A 17,915-nucleotide genomic window follows, 5' to 3' on the forward strand; every position below is an offset into this window, starting at 1 on the left:
GGCGGGGCGGGGCGCGGCTGCCCCGGGTCCGCCCTCTCTTCGCTCTCATTGGCCGCTTGATATGAATTCGCCTTATGATTGGTGTAACCTCCTTTCGATCTGTGCGGCGGGCGGCTCCCCATTGGCTGCCCGCCGGCGAGGCGAGGCGAGGGTGCTGTGTTTGAATCGCGGGAGGCGGGGGGCGGGCGGCGGCAGCGGCTGCCACGTTGCCGCCGGCGCAGCCCGGCCAGAAGGGGGAGAGGTTCGGCAAAGTCCGGAACCGCTCGGCAATGGCCGGAGGCGGCTGCTAAGGCGGGGAGAGGCTGCCGGCTCGCTCTGCCCCGTTCGGCGCAAGGGGCATCGTGGGGTGGGCGCCGCCGGCTCAGCCGCCAGTGAGGGGAAGGGGCGCGATGCTGGCCGACAGCCTGGTGGAGGAGTTCGAAATCCGCGAGGATGAGCCCTGGTACGACCAGCAGGACCTGCAGCAAGGTGAGCCGGGGCGGCGGCGGGGGGCGTGTGAGGGAGGCTGTGGAGCGAGCCGGGTGTGTGAGGGCAGGGGCCGCGTTGAGCGGGGCGGGTGAGGCAAGGGGCTGTGGGGGACCGCCGGGGTGTGTGAGGGCAGGGGCTGGGCGAGGAGAGCGGCGTGGGAGGGAAGGGGCCGCGGCGGTGCGGGGCGCCGGGCGGGGCGGCGGGAAGGGCCCTCGGGGACCGGGGGTGCCGGGGCGGCGGCGGGCGCGTCGGTCGTGCCGGGCTCGGAGCGTCGGAGCCCGAGATCCCCGCACGGCCGCGCTTCCCGCCGCCGCCGAATCGCTGTCACCGGTAAGGACTGCGGCCGTCTTTGTCTGAGGGAAGGAGGTGCGGCAGCCGAGCTGATGGGGCCGGGGTCCCTCTCCGGCCGGAGCGAGGGAAGCGGCGCTCCGGAAAGTTGCACCTTGCACGGAATGTGGAGGTGCCCTGCTCGGGGCTGGTGCTGGAAGCACCGGGTCGGATGCGCTATTGCGCCCTGTTGAGCTCTTTGTAAGGGCTTCCAGTCGGTGAAGTTGTAGTCGTAGCAATGCTCGATTAGTTGCAGGTCCCTTATTAGAAACTCTTTAGGTTCTCTTTTTAAAATATCAAATAACTCCGGTACGCCTCAGATATATAGATGTATAGCTTCTGTATGTAATTCCATCAGTAGGTCTTAAAATACTTCATGCAAGAAGTAAATGCTGTTCATTTCACAAATGAGAAAGGAGCCCTAGGAATACAAGTATAATTGCAATGAAAATCTTTTAACAGGCATGATACGGAAAGAATGTGCAATTTCCTTAAGAGCTTAGTGGCATTTATGACTGGTATTTTCTTAAGTTACTTAGTTCTACTTTTTGTTCTTAATCCCGAGTTTGTTTTGAAAGGCGAGTTCAAAGCTGTGGCTTCCTGCAAACATGCTCCAGTCTTACACGTTTTGCTTTTATATTGAAATACATTAATTCTTGGGATTGGTGGGTGCTGCTGTACTGTAAACCATAGAGAAAGCTTAGCACTATTCCCACTGAGATCAGGTATCTGACCACAGAAACTCTTTTTGAGACGGGCCAGGTCTCTCTAATTGTATGCTATAAAAAATAGCTGACTGAAAGCTGTATTTAGGTACTCTTCACCCAAATTTGATGTTTTCCTGGCTCTAGGATACAAACAAATCAGTTGAAATAAGATCCTGAAACTACAGTATGCTGTCACAGGGAGGAGAGTGAAAAGTTTGAAGACATGATTCAGTAATGTTTTTACCATGCCAGTATTTATGGAGTTGAAGACCTACAAAGAGACTTCACAATGTATAACAACTGACTTCTTGCTTTCTTGATGTTTCTCTACTTTCATCTTTTAATTAAAATGAATGAAATAATCACCAGTTGACTCTGCTGTCATCTTTTAAGAAACAGTATTGAATTCTAGAGGTTTAGTGCATTTTGGGGGTTTGGTTAATGTACCCCCAACATGTGGACACAATCTTTCTGAGGATTCTCTCTTTTTCCTCAATGGAAGCAACGAATAGCCTTGCCAAAAAGAAAAGGAGGAAAATAAAGTGATAGGCAAGTTGAAATGTAAAGAAGGAATTCTTTACAGGCATGTTTTTTAAATGTTGTGTTGTCCATCATTTCTGGACTCTGAAGGATACTCCTCCTGCTGCTGAGGCTAAGACACACAGATATGTGTAAACAGGGTAGTAAGGGCTTATCAAGGTCTCGTGAAACTCTTCCCAACCCAAACAATCAGTGCATGTTTAAAAACTGATGAGTATGGTTATGAGAACCGAGCTTGTAAAACATTAGAACAAGCCTGAAGTCCTTGTCAGTCGGTCTTTGAGACTTAAAATTAGGGCAGGGCTTTTGGAAAACCTTGACAGTCTTCCTATGTACCAAAGATTTTTGCCTTGACAATGGAGGTGGGCTTTTCTGGCATCCTGCTCATGCATCAAGTGCTCATGGAACTCTTGTAAGGTTGGGAACAGACATCCTTCTGCAATGTTTTGCTGAAGTATGCTGACCTTTAAAGAAGAATTTTTTTATATGGACTGATCTTTTTCATCTTGCTGTTACTCACTTTTACAGAACAGAGGGTATTCCGAATACAGAACAGGAATAGGAAACTAAGTAGAAAAAAAAAATCATTTTACAATTAAGTAAACTTACACTAGGCTTACTTTTACATCTTGCACAATTAGTGCCTGTGCCTGTTTAAAAGCATAGGCTAATTTTAGATTGAAAATTCTCTGAATAATACTGTTAGGTGGGTTATGAAAAAGTACAAGAGAAGGATTTTGGAACTGTTTTTATCTTTTTTTCAATGATGGTAATGCAGTCAGAAGAGTTTGTGAAGCACTGGTAACTGAGGGCTGTTCAACATCACAGAAAACATCCTTGAAGTCTTGTTTTGGAGATTCCTGATGGAGCTGTTGCACACCAGTACAACTCATCAGATTTACTAAAACCAAGATCTTTAGATCTGCACATACGCATTTTGCATTATTAAAAACCTCTCTGCTTCCATCTTTATGGTGAAAAGGAGAAAGGCATGTCTGTCAGAATTTAGCTTTGCTTTACATAAATTTACAACAGAAAATGCAGTTTTGCTTCTAGTGTTCTACCATGACTCTCTCCAGAGAAATGTAAATTAATACTTTCCATTTTGTAGCTGGAAAACATACATGACACATCTCTCTTGTAAAATTTGCTCTTTATAGGGCTTCCAGGTACTTGACAATGTAGAAAAATGGATGCAAAATATTCTGAATTTTAGAAGAGATGAAATTATTTCAGTACTTGCTTCCTCTAGAGTTCAGGTTTTATTGTATGTTCCTGAGCACTCCCACTTGTATTTTCCCCCTCAGAAACAAATTACCTTAATTATGAAAGTGTTTCTGCCATAGTAACCCATTTGTGCCTCTGCCAGCCTAAAAAACAGACTGAGTGTGAAGTATGACATGAATTCCATTATTCACCTTGTATTCCAAGTACTGTGTGCTGTTTGATCAGTAGGTGAGGGGGCATTTAAGAATGAAACTATAAACTCCTAAATGTCCTAAACATGAAAACAAACTTTCACTTTGGGAAGGGAAATGATAGTAATTCCATTATGCACTATGTCTTTAACATAATCCTAAATCTCTCTAAAGCTCTTTTTCTACTCTATTAAAATAAAAGAACAGACTATGTAGTCTTTGCTTTGAATGATGCTAGAATTGTTTTAAAGATGGTGGCTCCTAGTAAAGATCTGTGCAGTACAAGAACTTGTGAAGCAGGACTCCATTTTCTATAGGATAATGAATTCATTGAATTTGAAGACTACAGTATTCTGTAATGAGATAGAACAAACAGCTTGGTGTTTGACTGGGAGTTATTCTGTCCATGGGTAAACAATGTGCAATCTGTTTACCAAATGGGAAAAATTTAAGCAGGATGCCTTAAGGTTTCCTTATCCAAATACTTTAAATCCTGCTTTGTAATGAGTAATGCTACAGTGAAAAAGCAATGTGAGGATAAACTCCTAAGTACAGACCAATGTGCCATGTGCCTTCTAATTGTACATCTCTTACAACTGAGGAACTCCCATGCAGTGAGATTTAAGTAATTTTACAGCATTTAAGCAAAGAATCTCACCTTAAGGTAGGAACCAATGCATTGTGCCTATCAAGAATGTGTAAAGAAGAGCACAGCTGTTGTTTTGCCAGAATTGGACTTCTACAACTTCAGAGACAAATGTTTGTACTGACTTGTCCTTGTAAGTCTGGATTTGGTCTTTGGCATATGTGTGCAGATGGAGAAATCATTTTGGACAGGCTGCCAAACTGAAGGTTAGCACAAAACAATCTTGGAGCAATACTGTATGTGTTACAGTTCCCAGCTGATAAGAGAACTGAGAGGGAGCAGGAAAGAGGCAGCATAACATGGTAAAAAAGGGCATTGCCATCAAATGAAAATGGAATTAATGTGTTTGCTTCTCTGGCTGTAACTACTGATGATGCAATACATGTCTCCTGTTTATTCATTTAAGGCTTCTTGATGTGACTCAAAGTTTTTCTTGACTTTTCTTCTCTTTCTGATTATTGATACAAGTTCTGTGTGAGAACTAATGAGGTGGTATTGCATGACCCATACAGGTCATGGGTCATGTGATGGGAAGGAGGTGGAAAATAAGATACTTCTAGAAATCTGTTGGGTCCTTGACATGTAGTACCCTCCACAGAGTAACTACAATTTTAGCATTAATACCAAGATTTATTACTTTGTCACATTATGTTAGCTTTTAAATTACACTTGTCTTTCAACATAATAATACAGAATACCTAGCATTTCTGATGCTATTGAGCAAATATCAAACTTCCCTCTAGAACAGAGCTGAGTGCTCAGATGACTTATTTCTTAATTTGCAACAGCTACAGTCACTGCACCCTGGAGGTGATTGAAGATGACTGAAGTGAAATTGAGATTAAATGCCTGAGAAGAAATGACATTTAAAGTGATGTTTTGAAGCATGTGAAACAGTTCTTGTCACCTGAGTTTATGAGCTTGAAAAGCAGAATAGCTGCAAGTGTCCATCAATTTTATGTCTTCTAATATTATTGTTTCACCACGAAAAGCATCTGAAACCTTCATTTAGCACCGTGATCCTGAGTGACCTGAACTCTGCTAGAGGGGTAATGGGGAGGAACAGTCAAGTCAATAAAGAGTTCATCAGCTTTGGCCTGGGTCTAGACTGATGAGCATTTCTAGGGTCTGCTGTGCTTGTTCCTCTCAGTGCTGCCAAGAGGGTGAAGCCCAAGGGACCTTGGGCAGAGCTGGTGCAGACTGGGCACAGACTGGGATGGGAACATGGCTGGGTGTGTCTGAAGGGCCACGGAGGAACTGAGGAAGCTTCATGACATAAAAGTGTCCCTGGGTGTCAGTGCTGGCTTAACTTAAACCTAAGAAGAACATCAATCACTAATGCAGGCCTAACTTCCATGTTGGGCACTGCACATAACTCACTGCAGTTGTTACAGCAATAAGAAAATACCTCAAGTGTTTGATAGCAGGCTTCAGAATCAGATTACATCCCTGTTCCTCTCTCTTACATGCAAACATGATTTCTTTGTTTAGATCTTCACCTTGCTGCTGAGCTTGGCAAGACACTCCTGGACCGTAACACTGAACTAGAAGAATCCTTGCAGCAAATGTATGCAACAAATCAAGAGCAATTGCAGGAGATTGAGGTAAAATCTCTAAAGGATCCTTGTGTGAAAGCATCTGGAGCTGCAACCTACAGTGTATAAGTTCAGCTCTGAATGTCTTGAGATCTAATGGAAAATACTGAACAATCTTTCACCCCTTCTGCTATTTTGAGAATTTGAGAACTAGTACAGGTGGCTCATACTTAGAACTGTTTCTGTGATTACCAGAAGCTTTGTGCCACTAAACATTGGATTTGGTTTGTTTAATGACAAATGACTGGTGTTTTTTTGGTTTTGTATCTTTTGTACAAAGATACTTCAGTTATATTTATTGCTAAACTTTTCTGATCTTGCCAGGTAAAATAATATTAAATTATATGATGATAAAGACATTAATAATTAAAAATATTACATGAGAATTAATGATTGCAGCATTGAAATTTGAATGCCAATAAGTGCAGAAGTGAGATTTAAGTAAAATCTGAAGATATGTACTTCCAGTAAACTGATCTGTGATAAAGGGAGCTAAAGTCTATTTCAATGTAAAAGAAACCCTGCAATGACCAAAAAAAAAAAAAACCCAGAAAAAAATCCCATTTAAGTAGTATCTAAATACAGGATATACAGCATATATTGCTCCATATTTTCCAGGGGAAAAAACCCAAAAACATAACCATCCTTTCAAAATCAGTCATCTTTAGGTAACAGAGTGGAAAAACCTGGCTATTTTTGGCCATTTCCCTTTTTTTTAATATTGCCTGTGTTCTTGCAGACCTAGCATTTGTCAGCATAATGAGATTTTTTCAGCTATTAGAGGGCAATGCATGGTCTCTAATAATTAAATTATTAAATATTCAGGATTTTGCTGACTGACAACATATTGAAAATGTAGTCAGCATTTCCATTTAGTTCTGGTGTGAATCACTGGGAACAGGCTTTGACTGGTATGTACCAGATTTTTATAAAATCCGAGTTCCTTTGTGCTAGCAATACTGCAATTAGAGATGTGCATTTTGTACAGCTGCAATTTCAGACTGAAAATGCTCACTATTGTAGTGGCAACAGGTAACTGAAAGAATCCTAACCTTACTAATTACAGAATTATAGGTGTCTTTACATTAGTCAACACAAATGCAGCATTTTTAGTACGTGAGGAGGAATTTCTGAGTGCAGGTTTGATTTGTGGGTGTGTTTTTAGAAGTTACTTTTGTTTTGTACCTCATCTGTTGGCTCTTTCTTCTGTTATGTGCTAACTGTAATCTGTTACCCTGTTCATTCTGAGATACAGTGGTTGGAATGGCTGATGTTTATATTACTGCCACAGCCTTAGAAGATGTATTTACTTCTGCAGAGACTGAAAATACCTCATTGCCATGAACAGCTTTTATAAAAAGATCAATTCTTAAGGTGTAGAGAAGACAAACACTTCCAAGGTGCTGTACAAGTACTGTACACAAGGTACTTGCATGAACAAGCCTATTTAAGGAAGTGTTTAGCAGAGTTACAACATACCTTTGAAATAACACACCAGGACTTTGTGACAGGCAACTAACCTGGCTGATGGAGTGTAGCTACTTAAAAAGCAGCTGCATTTTAAGAAATGTGGGAAATACATTATTGCTTGGCTACACTGATTTACAGAAACAGTGCAGTGCTGTTAAGAATGCAGCATCCTATTGGTTTAAGCCAGTTGACTTGCTTAAGCTCTTCTGGTGGTCCAGTGTTTGCAGAGGACATGAGAGCTGCAGCTCCAGAGGTGTCACCCCTGTCCTTGCAGCAGGGATCTGGAGCTGTGTGTTGCAGGGTCAAGGACACTGCAGTCACACAAACTCAGACATGACACAATAATTTTTTTCTCTCAATGTCTTGCTCTACCAAGACTTTGGCAATGCTACTTTTTGAAGGCTTTATCTGATACCTCTTCAATCTCTTTCCTCCTCTCCCTCAAGGAGAGTAGATGTGTGTTGGATTGTCCTATTAGCTCCCTCCAAGAGGAGGAGGAGGAGAATGGGAGAACAGTTTTTGTGATGCTTCTGATGTATAAATAGTGCCTGCACCTTTTCTTTGCCCAGCTTGTTGAGCCAAAGGCTGTATCTTTATCTGCTGTAGTAACATGCTGTCTTCCCAGCCCTATCTCCTGTCTCAGTCCTTTCTCTTTCCCCAGTGCCATTTTAAAGTGTAATAGCAGCACAAAGAAGTTTCTCTTGCACCTGGATTTCTGTCAGGAAAGGGAAAATGAACCCCTTGTTCAAATACCCAGAGACCCTCCAATTGAGGAACTGAATATATTGGCTTACTGGCACAAGGAATTGTTACAGGAGTTCACTGAAACAAATGGGAATAAAATTTGCAATGTATAAAGTGATGTATAAAAATATGCAAGGTACAAAGCAGTTCAGTCTGTTATTTTCATACCAGCATTTCTGGCTCTTGTGGGATCACAGGATACCCCGTTGCACAGGATTCATGTGCAAATGGCATATTTAGTCTCCATGCTTGATTTTTCCCAATTTTCAAGTGCTTGTCTCTGTAACCTACCTGTGATCATTCAGCTGTTCCTGTAGCTACTGCACTGAATTTCTGTACTAGCTTTTTTAGTGCAGTATATCCATGTAAATCTTTGGGACTCTCCCTATTAATTTGGATCTTATGGGTAGCAAAGTCTAGAGCTGGCTGAGAAATCATTCTGAAATACAGGATTGCCTTTACTGGAAGAGAAGGGTCAAAGGCTGTGGTGTGCTTAAGATTACATCTCATATATTAAATACAAACACATTAAACATTTTACAGCTCTGGATCATTATACCTGACCTTTGTGCTGACACATGTGCCACTAACTAATCACTGTAGATGTAATAAAGGCTGCATGGAAACAGCAACTTTATTCCTGCCTGAATCTGTTCTCAGCACTCAGACCTTGGAAATGCTGACACTCTCCAGTTTCCATGTGCTAGAATGCAAGGTGCTGCTTCATGTTAGGTGCTCCATTGTAGGGGACATAGATTAAACATGAACTTCTAAAGTATTTAGTACATCATCTTTGGTGGTCAGGTTGTACCAGGCCAACTGGACACCAGCCCTGAAGATGCTGGAGATGGAAGGTGGAGGAAAAAGCAAAAGCCCATTGTAAAAAGTACCAACATCTCTTCAGGCACCAGAGCCTTGGCTCCTGTGCTTAACCACTCTTGTATTGCAGAAGAAAGTCTGAGGATCCCCAGCTCCTTCCTTCAGCTATAACCAATAGGGAAAGTTAATCTGAAATGGGTCACATTGAGATTCTACTGCTAATCTGCATTCTATTTCTGTGTAAATCCTCTGTCATGTGTGCACAGGCTACAAAAGGATCCAGCCAACAGCTATCATGTTGATCTTCTAGAAGTCTGTATGGAGCAGTTACTAGTCCTAGATTAACTTATTATCTCTTCTTAAATTGCCTAAAATGTAAACCAACAATCTTCTAATGAGGTAAAAGGTTAAGTAGAATATTAGAAGTTTTGAGTATGTAACAGGCCTATGTAAAGAGAAGTAATTCTGCCTAGGAGTTTGCTGGATGTTCCTGCTTGAAGCTTAGTTTTTTAAGAAAGTAACTTGTAGCAATACAGAATATATTGTAAAACACAAATTCTATATAAGAACAAAATATTTCACATTTAGGGGGTTAGACTCAAACAGAAAAGACCTGTCTCATGTAAATGCTCATGTCCTGGGTGGGAGAATATAAGACACTTTTTTTAAGAGCTTTAGGTGATTGTGAACTGCTTAGACTAAGAACTCCAAACTTTCTGACATTATTCAGGAAACTAAACAGTGTGTGTAGTTAATTGTAAAACCCAGGAGGATTAAATTGAGATTACTTCTTGTGAGGTTTTATTTTTTAAGAAAAGCCAGGAGACCTTTGTTTGGGTATTACAGTAACTCCAATAGTTCCCTGTGAGTAATTAAAAATTTGAATCCAATAAGTTAAACTTCCTGACACATACTGTCTTAAGAGTGACCACAACAACCTAAATTCTGCCTTGCTGAACCTAATGCTGCTTCAGACTGGAGTAACTTGGGTCAGCTGAAAATATGTTTAATTATGGATGGTGCTACCCAATATTTCACTTTTAATGTTGAAAAAATTGTTGGGTCAACCCAGATAAGAAATTTCTGTTGGAGCAGCCTGCAAGCTTTAGCACACAGGGGACAGGTGAGGGCTGTGTTGGAGCCTGAAGGCTCTACCAGTGCTGACTGCAGCACAGCCCCATGCAGAAGGCTTGGGCACAGTAAAGACAGCTGGCACCATCCACAGCTGGCACCATCCACAGCTGGCACCATCCAACCCAGCTCCTCAGCTAAGGGCTGCTCCATGAGCCTGGGGTGGCCTCCATAACAAAGGCAAGCTGCCTAGGTACTGACAGTGTCTCTTCAGCTTACCAAAGCAAACACAGGAATTTACATTTGGAAAACTCAGGAGTTTCTCTCTGAATGTGAGCAGAAATGCAGCACAGGGGCTGTGGCTCGTGTTTCAAGAGCAAACAGTAACTGCAGAACTGTCTTGCAGTACCTCACAAAGCAAGTGGAGCTCTTGCGGCAGATGAACGACCAGCATGCCAAAGTCTATGAACAGCTGGATGTGACAGCCAGAGAACTGGAAGACACTAATCAAAAACTGGTTGCAGAGAGTAGAGCTTCACAACAAAAGATAATAAGGTAACAAATTTTTAGAGATTCCCTCCCCCCAGCTGTTAATATCAATAAGAGCAGTCCAGGTGTATTTGTGTAGTTACTGGGTGTCTGTTTCTGCCTAGTGGTGTTCTACAATACTGGCAAATTGAAAGGTTGGTTTTATTTAAAGGCCTTTTCACCTTTTAGCTTGACAGAGACTATTGAAAGTCTGCAAACACACATAGATGACCTGCAGCGACAAGTGGAAGAACTGAAGAAGCCTGGACGAGGCCGGGTGAGCCAGGAGAGATCTGAGCAGCCACGATCAATGCACAGCTTCTCATGCTTGAAGGAGCTCTACGACCTCCGCCAGTAAGACTTCTTACCTTGCAGAGTAAAGAACACTAAACTATTTTAGGCAAAACTTTAAAACCTAAGACACAAGCTGGAAAAAAAGTACCTGATGTTCACAACTAGCAAAGTACCTCTGCAGTATGGCACTGTCATTACTTCTGGCCTGCTTCTACACCACACCAGTATTGGTGCTCCACTTTGTCCCTAGAGCCAGCCACATCAAGTGGTAGCCTAGAAAGCTGACAACAATTTGCACCCCAGTATTTTCAGTCAGATAAAAGCAAACACACAGATAATCTGAAAAACAAACTCACTAAATTCAAAATATTTCCAGTAACTTACTCTTTCCTTGGATGTCCATGGATATTTCCTTAGCTTTTTCGAGCTGAAGCTGGAGAAAAGGACACCTAAACTGGGAAAATGGTGCCTGGCCCCCTGGGCTGCCTTTTAAACGTAGAGCCATTTGACCCAGCTGAACTACATTAATGGGGCCATCGGGACAATCACCTGGTGAAAGCTCAGACTAACTGCAAGCCTAGAGGGCAATTTTGTAAAGAAAGCATCTCCACAGACAGAACAGGCTCTTGTGTCTACATGGAGGTACTCTAGAATAAATCATAAATCCAAAAAGAAGTTAGTTTTGACAATTCAAAAGATAACTGAATCCTTCAAGCTGCTAAAGGCTTGTGAAAATACCAGCCTCCAGCATTGCTTTGTCAATTATGAAGCTTATTTGTATATCAGTAATGACAAAAGTTACAAGAGTGGAGTGCTGTAGAAAAAATTAGTGTCAGAAAGTACTGCATGGTAGAGGGAGGCAATGTGTATTTAAACTTAAATTATATTTTAAACTTATATTATTCAGCCAGCTTGTCTGTAACTTGAAACTGTTAACAAGCTGGCATTCTGCCTAAGCTCTGAGCTTGGTTTGATGGCATGTAAGGCCTTACAAACCCTGTTCTGATTACTAAATCAACTGATTGGTTAGTGCAGTGGCCCCTGTTAGTGCTCTGAAGTGTGTTAGCACACAGTTTAAATATGTCATTAGTTACCCAGGACAGGAAAACTTTAGGTGTGGTCAGCTGTACTTCCTATCTTTGATAATCCTTATTTTGTTTCTGCAGGTATTTTGTTTATGATCACGTCTTTGCAGAAAAGATTACTTCGATGGACAGTCAGCTAAGTCCTCTAGAAGAAGAAAATGAGAAGTTGAAGAAGGCAGTGACAGTTCTGCAAGCCCAGCTGAACGTGGAGAAGGAGAAGAGGGTGAGCATGGAAGAGGAATACAGTCTCATGGTGAAAGAGAACTGCGAGCTGGAGCGCAGGCTGGTCGACACAGACGTGTACCGGGCTCGGGCGGAGGAGCTGGAAGCAGAAGTAGCTGAAATGCGACAGATCCTTCAGTCTGAAAACACGCTCCATAACACAGAGAAATTGGTGCCAGAATCCTTTTTCATTTCATTCAAGGAATCTCTAGACAGGGAGCTTGGTCAGAGCCTGGCAGATGATGGACTTGTGACAGTATCAGAGCTTGAGAAGAAGGCACTGAAACGGAGCAGCAGCGAGAGCCTCCTGAGCAGCGCGGCCGGGGCAGACATCCTCAGGGGCCATGAAGAAACCTGCATCAGGAGAGCTGAAGCTGTGAAGCAGCGAGGGATCTCTGTACTCAATGAAGTTGATGCTCAGTACAATGCTTTGAAAGTGAAGTATGAGGAACTTTTGAAGAAGTGTCAGATGGATGAAGATTCTTTGAAACACAAGGCTGTACAAACACTGAAGCAGTATTCCAAAGACCTAAACGTGGGGAACACCCAGTATGATCTTTCAGCTAGCAATCAAGAATTCACAATTGCTGAGCTAAGTGACTCTTCCACAAATGCTCCCCCTGAATACAAAGCACTATTCAAGGAGATTTTTAGCTGTATCAGAAAAACAAAAGAAGAAATAGATGAACATAGAGCAAAGTACAAGAGTCTCTCCTCTCAGCCGTAACCTTATCTATTAGTCAAGAAAACACTTCATATGAATGTCAGAAGACCCCTTAAACTGATGTGTTTCTTAAGCACTCAAAATGAATGTTTTGGATAGGCTGGTAGCCCTGTAGTTAACAAGCTAGTTAGTTATCAGCTAGATTCCCCGTTCCTGTGTAGCAGTAGATTTCATGTTTAGCACTGTCACACAAACCAGTGGTTGTAAAGCAAACAAACATCATAGCTTTATGCTACACTACTACTTCATATTACACTTCATCTCTGGCCAGAGCAGTGACTGGAACTTGTTTCCTTAGTCCACTTCAGAAATACTAGAGCTAAGATCTCTGAATGTCTCACAAGAACCAGACTCAAGCTCTCCTTTGGTTCACAGGGATGATCTAGCCCTGTGACTACACTGATGGAGAAAATGAACAAAAGCAAAGCCCCGACCAGTCCCAGGGGCAGCATTTCCTCAGCTCCAGGAGGGGAGCAGTCCAGCTGATCTTGCTTTGGCAGGGTGGTGGAAAGCTGTGCTTGCTTTAAGCTAATACCACGTTTTCACAATCACTAAGCTCTCCCACAGATTAGTATAAATGTCTTTCTACTAAGAAAGGATTTGATGTAAAGTTTGTGTGGCTTTTTAGATACGGTTTCCTTTGTAGGGCACTTTGTCTTGAGGCAAGATACTGTGAATTGACTCTATGTGTTACTTGGGACCTACGGTTCTCTGGTGGAATGTCTGCAAAGTTCATTTTTATGTGTATTTGGTGAGTTAGAGTTGTTATTTAGCTATTTAACTTTAGAAGTAGCATTGACATAGTGGAGTAGCTTTTAATGTTGCATACCACAAACTCTTAAGTGCTTGAGGAGACAGGCCAGGTAAAACCTTACATTGTTTTGTCTCTTGCTTCCAGTGTTGGCCTCTCTTAATCTATTCCATGCTGCCTGGGGGTTGCCAGCACAAATCCTACTGAAAACGGGACCATACTCTTGTTCTCCCTCTCCTTTTCCATTCCCTAATAGTAATTGATACAATACTTAATTTCTGAAAAACAATGAACATGGAGAAGGTTGTTCTTCAGACCACAGAGAAATTAGGAAGAAGGAAGAAAGGCACAATAAAAGGTGACATCCTTCTCCTTGTAAAGGGTCTCATAGCTTAATGTTGCCAGCAGTTTTTGGGAAGCAGCTTCCTGCTGACTTGCTGCAAGGTACCAAACCCTTGACCCAGAATGTGGACAGTTTCTCACCTTTAGTCCAGCTGCTGCAGCTCTGCTGCCTTACACTCTTCTCTGTTCTGCTCATCCTTCAGGTGCAGTATTAACACTTCAGGTTGTGGGAGTTTCTCTAAAACATGTATTGCAGTCTGAAAATTATTTAAAAATGGGAATCTGAATCTTCTGAATATTTTTCTAAGCAAATAAATAATCCAGTCAAGCTGCATGTGTAAGTAGTAATTATATCCATCTGTGCCAATCAGGAAACTGAACTTGGTTCAGCTGGCACCTGCATTATCTAGTCCTGCCATCTTTCCTACAGAGCTCAGATGGAGTTCCCACAAAATTTGTATTTTAGAAGAGTTATGCTACATGGAAAAGAACAGACCTGTCTAGGACAGAAATCCAGGTGGAAGTAAGTAGTTGTTCCTCATTCTTGTGGTTTTTGTTAGTGCTGTTCAAAAAAAAGCCAAGGGTGGGGAAAGCAGAAAAGCTGCTCTGCCATGAGGTTTCTGTCCTGTCGCTGTGGCCCTGCCACCTGCACCCATCTTGCCCCAGTTCGGAGACTGGAAAGCAGCACCCTGAGAAAGACACGAAGTGGTTCACTGCCAGTGACAGAGCAGTGTCACTGTCCCACTTCAGGGATGGGGCAAAGCACACCTGCTGGGCAGAAGCAGTGCCAGTGTGAGCGAGTGTGCAAGAGTGTGTGTGAGTGTGAACGAGTGTGCCCAAGTGTGCCCGTGAAATGCTGTAAGTATGGGGACAATATTCTTAGCCAATCTTATCTGGATTAACTATTTTAATCTTATTTTGGTCAACAACTCAGCTCAGCCTTTTCTGAGCATAAGTAGCTGAAATCAATGGAATCCCCTTTACCTGCTCATGTGCTGGGAGCTGCAGCAGTGCCTGTGCTGTGCAGTGCCCACAGCAGATCCTCCTGCTGGCACTGCAGGTGAGGCCAGTTCAGGATGAGCCACCAGGGCTGGGTCCCTGTCCCTGCTGCTGGGATCCCCAGGGAGCTCAGGGACTGCACTCACTTGGCTCTCTGCCTTCATCCTTCCTTCTCAAGCCTTCAGGATGTAAAAGGAGCAGGTGCAGCTTCTATTTCTTCTTGGACAAATACAAGGTGGGGTAGAATTAACCTTTGAGATAAAATTTTATTTAAAAATTACACAAAATAGAGGTTTTACATGGTTGCTGTGTGGTAACTAGAGCTGGATGCCTTCCAAAGGGTGCTCTCGGTTACTTACCTTGCTCTGTCACATACAGTAATGCACAAGGTCCCTCAAACCATCCCCACACCAGCAGAAGAAATCCAGTAGCTGTTCCCCATGTCTCAGATGTAGGTACTTCTCCAAAGAACTCATTTCACAGACAACAGGTGAGAACAATGGTTATGTAGTACAGAGTTCACAGACAGTGATTTTGTTCCCCCCTCCCAGGCCTGACATTCCCATGAACACGACTACCTGCTCTCTATGAAGAGGGCTGCAAGGGCTATGACAATGCTCACACTAAAGTATGAGCATCCAGGGATTTAACAAAAACTGGGATGTTTGTAAACAAATTTAATTTATTGGCATCACTTACAAAATAAAGTTTTAGACCATGATTTTCCATCATGTCTGTGTCACTATATGGTTTTATTTTGTCATAACGAAACAGAAGGAGAATTGCAATACATTAGAAATCCCAGATTAATCAAGCTGCAGACAGGGTCCCACGGTGCCTTCGCGGCAGCTCTGCGCCTCGGAGGCCATGCAAACTCTGAGTCTGGGGCTGGCAGGGGCTGCCCGCGGGCCCAGGGCAGCCCAGATCCCGCCCTGGCTGCCGAGGCCACGGCGCTGCTCCGCCTGTGCCACCCGCTGGGGCTCCTCCTGTGTCCCCGGGGTCACCCGACACCTCTGCCCCGCTGTCAGGACTGCACCGTGCCCTTAAGATACCACATTCCTCCGTAGCTCACGCAGCAGTCCTGGGGAGAGGGGAAAGGAAGGCTCTGTTAGGCTGCTCAGCCCTTGGGAGGGGCTGCCCCGTCCCTAGGGGTGTAAGGGGTGTGTGCATCTGGGGCTGGGTGATGGCTCCTGGTTACTGTGCTACTGCTGCATCGATGGTTGGACTGGATGATCTCAAAGGTCTCTTCCAACTTGAAGATTCTATGATTCTAAAGTCCATAAAGCCTTGGGAATGACTGGCTGGCTCTGGGACAATGATCATGATCAGTGACAAGCCCTTCTCCAGTGCACAGAGAGAGCATGACCCCAGGGCACAGGGTGTCCCCACCCTGAAGGACACAGGGCTTCAGTGAAGGGGACACACAAGGGAGGAAGGCTGAGAGCCACAAAGGGACAAATGATGCCCTGGCAGTGAGGAACAGCACTGGCTCCTGGGGGAGAACCTGGGGCTTGTGCAGAAGGCAGCTGAGGGAGGGAAGGATGTGTGAGGGCTGGAGGAGCAGGGCAAAGAGGAGAAAAGAGGGGAAAGAGGCTGAGGGAGCAGCAGGACAGCAGGAGAGTGAGGGCAGTCACTGGCTATGAAGCCTTTTAAGAAACCCTTTCTATGATAATGAAGTGTCAAACCTCAGCCTTGCTGTGACCACACGTGTGCCTCAGCAAAGGAGCACAGGAATTGGGCTGTCTTGGGGCTCATTTCCTTGTTTCTATTAGGTGAGCACAAAGTCTCTGGAGTTCTGAGCTAACAGCTTCCCTTTCTTTTGCTCCAACCTCCCTCTTAGGTAATTCAGCACAGGCTCAAGTAGTAATGCAGAACTGAGGCTGTGGAACTTGAATGTATCTTTGTTTCTGAAGTCTCAGGGCTCATCCATAACAAAAACAAACCCAGAGGTTAGAAAGAGGGTTTGCAGACTGATCTATAAATGCAAAAATACAAACCCTGTCAGTCTGTTCCTCTGTGTATAAAAACGAGCACAGGCAGATGGGGAAATAGGAGTCAACAAAACCAATTTCACTTCAAGTGGAATCCAATCTCTTGTGGCTTAAAGAAGCCAGAGAATCTTCCCATTTCATTAAATCATGCTTCTAAATTTTATTTCAGAAACAAAGGTAATTTCCTCTAGTCCTGTGACAAATGTATTCAAGGCAATAAAGCCTGCCACAACACAAGGCTGGTCACCCACTGACTTACGTAAAAACAGTGCCTGATGACTTAGGGGAAAGTATTTTTTCTAGAAATAGGTTATCTCTAGCAACAGCATCATGAAAAACTAATGCCAGTACATTGTCTAGATGTTCCAGGAGGGCTGATACTTGAGCTCATGTAGTCACTGACAAATCCCCCAGCACAGGGAGCCAAAGGAAATATTGTCTAGCAGGCAGAAATGTCTGAGCTTATTTTACTGCTAAGACGACCAGGTTCATTCAAGCAAGACCAGTTTGCTTATTATCACAGCAACAGATCTGTAGTTCTTCAAAGATGCTATTATTCATTTGCAGATCACAATGTAATAAAGTACTTAAGCACTTGTCTTATTGAAGTGGGTGACAGTGAGCAAAGGCCCAGCCACAATGATTAAAGTATTACATTAGTTGGCAACTTTCTGCTTGGCCATCCTGCATCTCTTTTAAAGTCATGGCCTGTGTGGTCTGTACTTTATACCTTCAATTTCTTGAGCAAGTAAATGGTGCATCTTCAAAGAGAGATGAAAGGATTTAAATAAACATTTACAATGAGATGTGTTAACTACTACTCTGCCCGCTGGTTTTGGCCAGGGTTTTGCTCTGTGCAAAGCTGCACATCCTGCTAGAGAATAAAATCCACTTCCTCCTGAACATGTGGCACTCGTGCTCTTCAGCACTAACCAGCAGCAGTCAGTTGGTAACTCAGAGCACTGGGCAGAGCCCTCCCACCTCCTTAATGTTTAATTCTGCATTTTTAAAAAGAACTCAAGTATCACATTTACTAGACTCTATTCTCTGCTGCTCCAAGATGACAGAGATTTGTTGCAATAAGACAAAATAATGTGTGAGCCTCTGTTCCTTGGAGGGAAAGAAGACAGTGAGACAAGTGCATTTTTAAGAAAACAAGCTGAAACACAGGCTT

The 17,915-nt window shown here is 43.3% G+C and overlaps 2 protein-coding genes across 2 annotated transcripts in view; one reads left to right on the plus strand and one right to left on the minus strand.

The window, feature by feature from the left end:
- The first annotated feature begins 175 nt into the window (after window positions 1-175).
- On the plus strand, window positions 176-15,481 carry CDR2 (cerebellar degeneration related protein 2). The gene is made up of 5 exons (XM_054643807.2): window positions 176-468; window positions 5,598-5,710; window positions 10,212-10,360; window positions 10,523-10,687; window positions 11,794-15,481. The coding sequence occupies exons 1-5, from the start codon at window positions 390-392 to the stop codon at window positions 12,659-12,661; spliced, it is 1,374 nt and encodes a 457-aa protein (XP_054499782.2). The 5' UTR covers window positions 176-389; the 3' UTR covers window positions 12,662-15,481.
- POLR3E (RNA polymerase III subunit E) overlaps window positions 14,992-17,915 on the minus strand; it is a 28,540-nt gene continuing 25,616 nt past the window's right edge. Inside the window, exon 21 of the mRNA XM_054643551.2 lies at window positions 14,992-15,831. Coding sequence (XP_054499526.1) covers window positions 15,775-15,831 — 57 coding nt within the window. The 3' untranslated portion in view covers window positions 14,992-15,774. The remainder of the gene's footprint in view (window positions 15,832-17,915) is intronic.

Source organism: Agelaius phoeniceus, chromosome 16 (genome assembly GCF_051311805.1).
Source record: "Agelaius phoeniceus isolate bAgePho1 chromosome 16, bAgePho1.hap1, whole genome shotgun sequence".
Lineage (NCBI taxonomy): Eukaryota > Metazoa > Chordata > Aves > Passeriformes > Icteridae > Agelaius > Agelaius phoeniceus.

Coding starts and splice junctions, on each gene's coding strand:
- CDR2 (XM_054643807.2), top strand. CDS start 390: ATGCTGGCCGACAGCCTGGTGGAGGAGTTCGAAATCCGCGAGGATGAG. Junction 469..5,597: donor CCAGCAGGACCTGCAGCAAG/GTGAGCCGGGGC, acceptor TTCTTTGTTTAG/ATCTTCACCTTGCTGCTGAG. Junction 10,688..11,793: donor GAGCTCTACGACCTCCGCCA/GTAAGACTTCTT, acceptor TTGTTTCTGCAG/GTATTTTGTTTATGATCACG.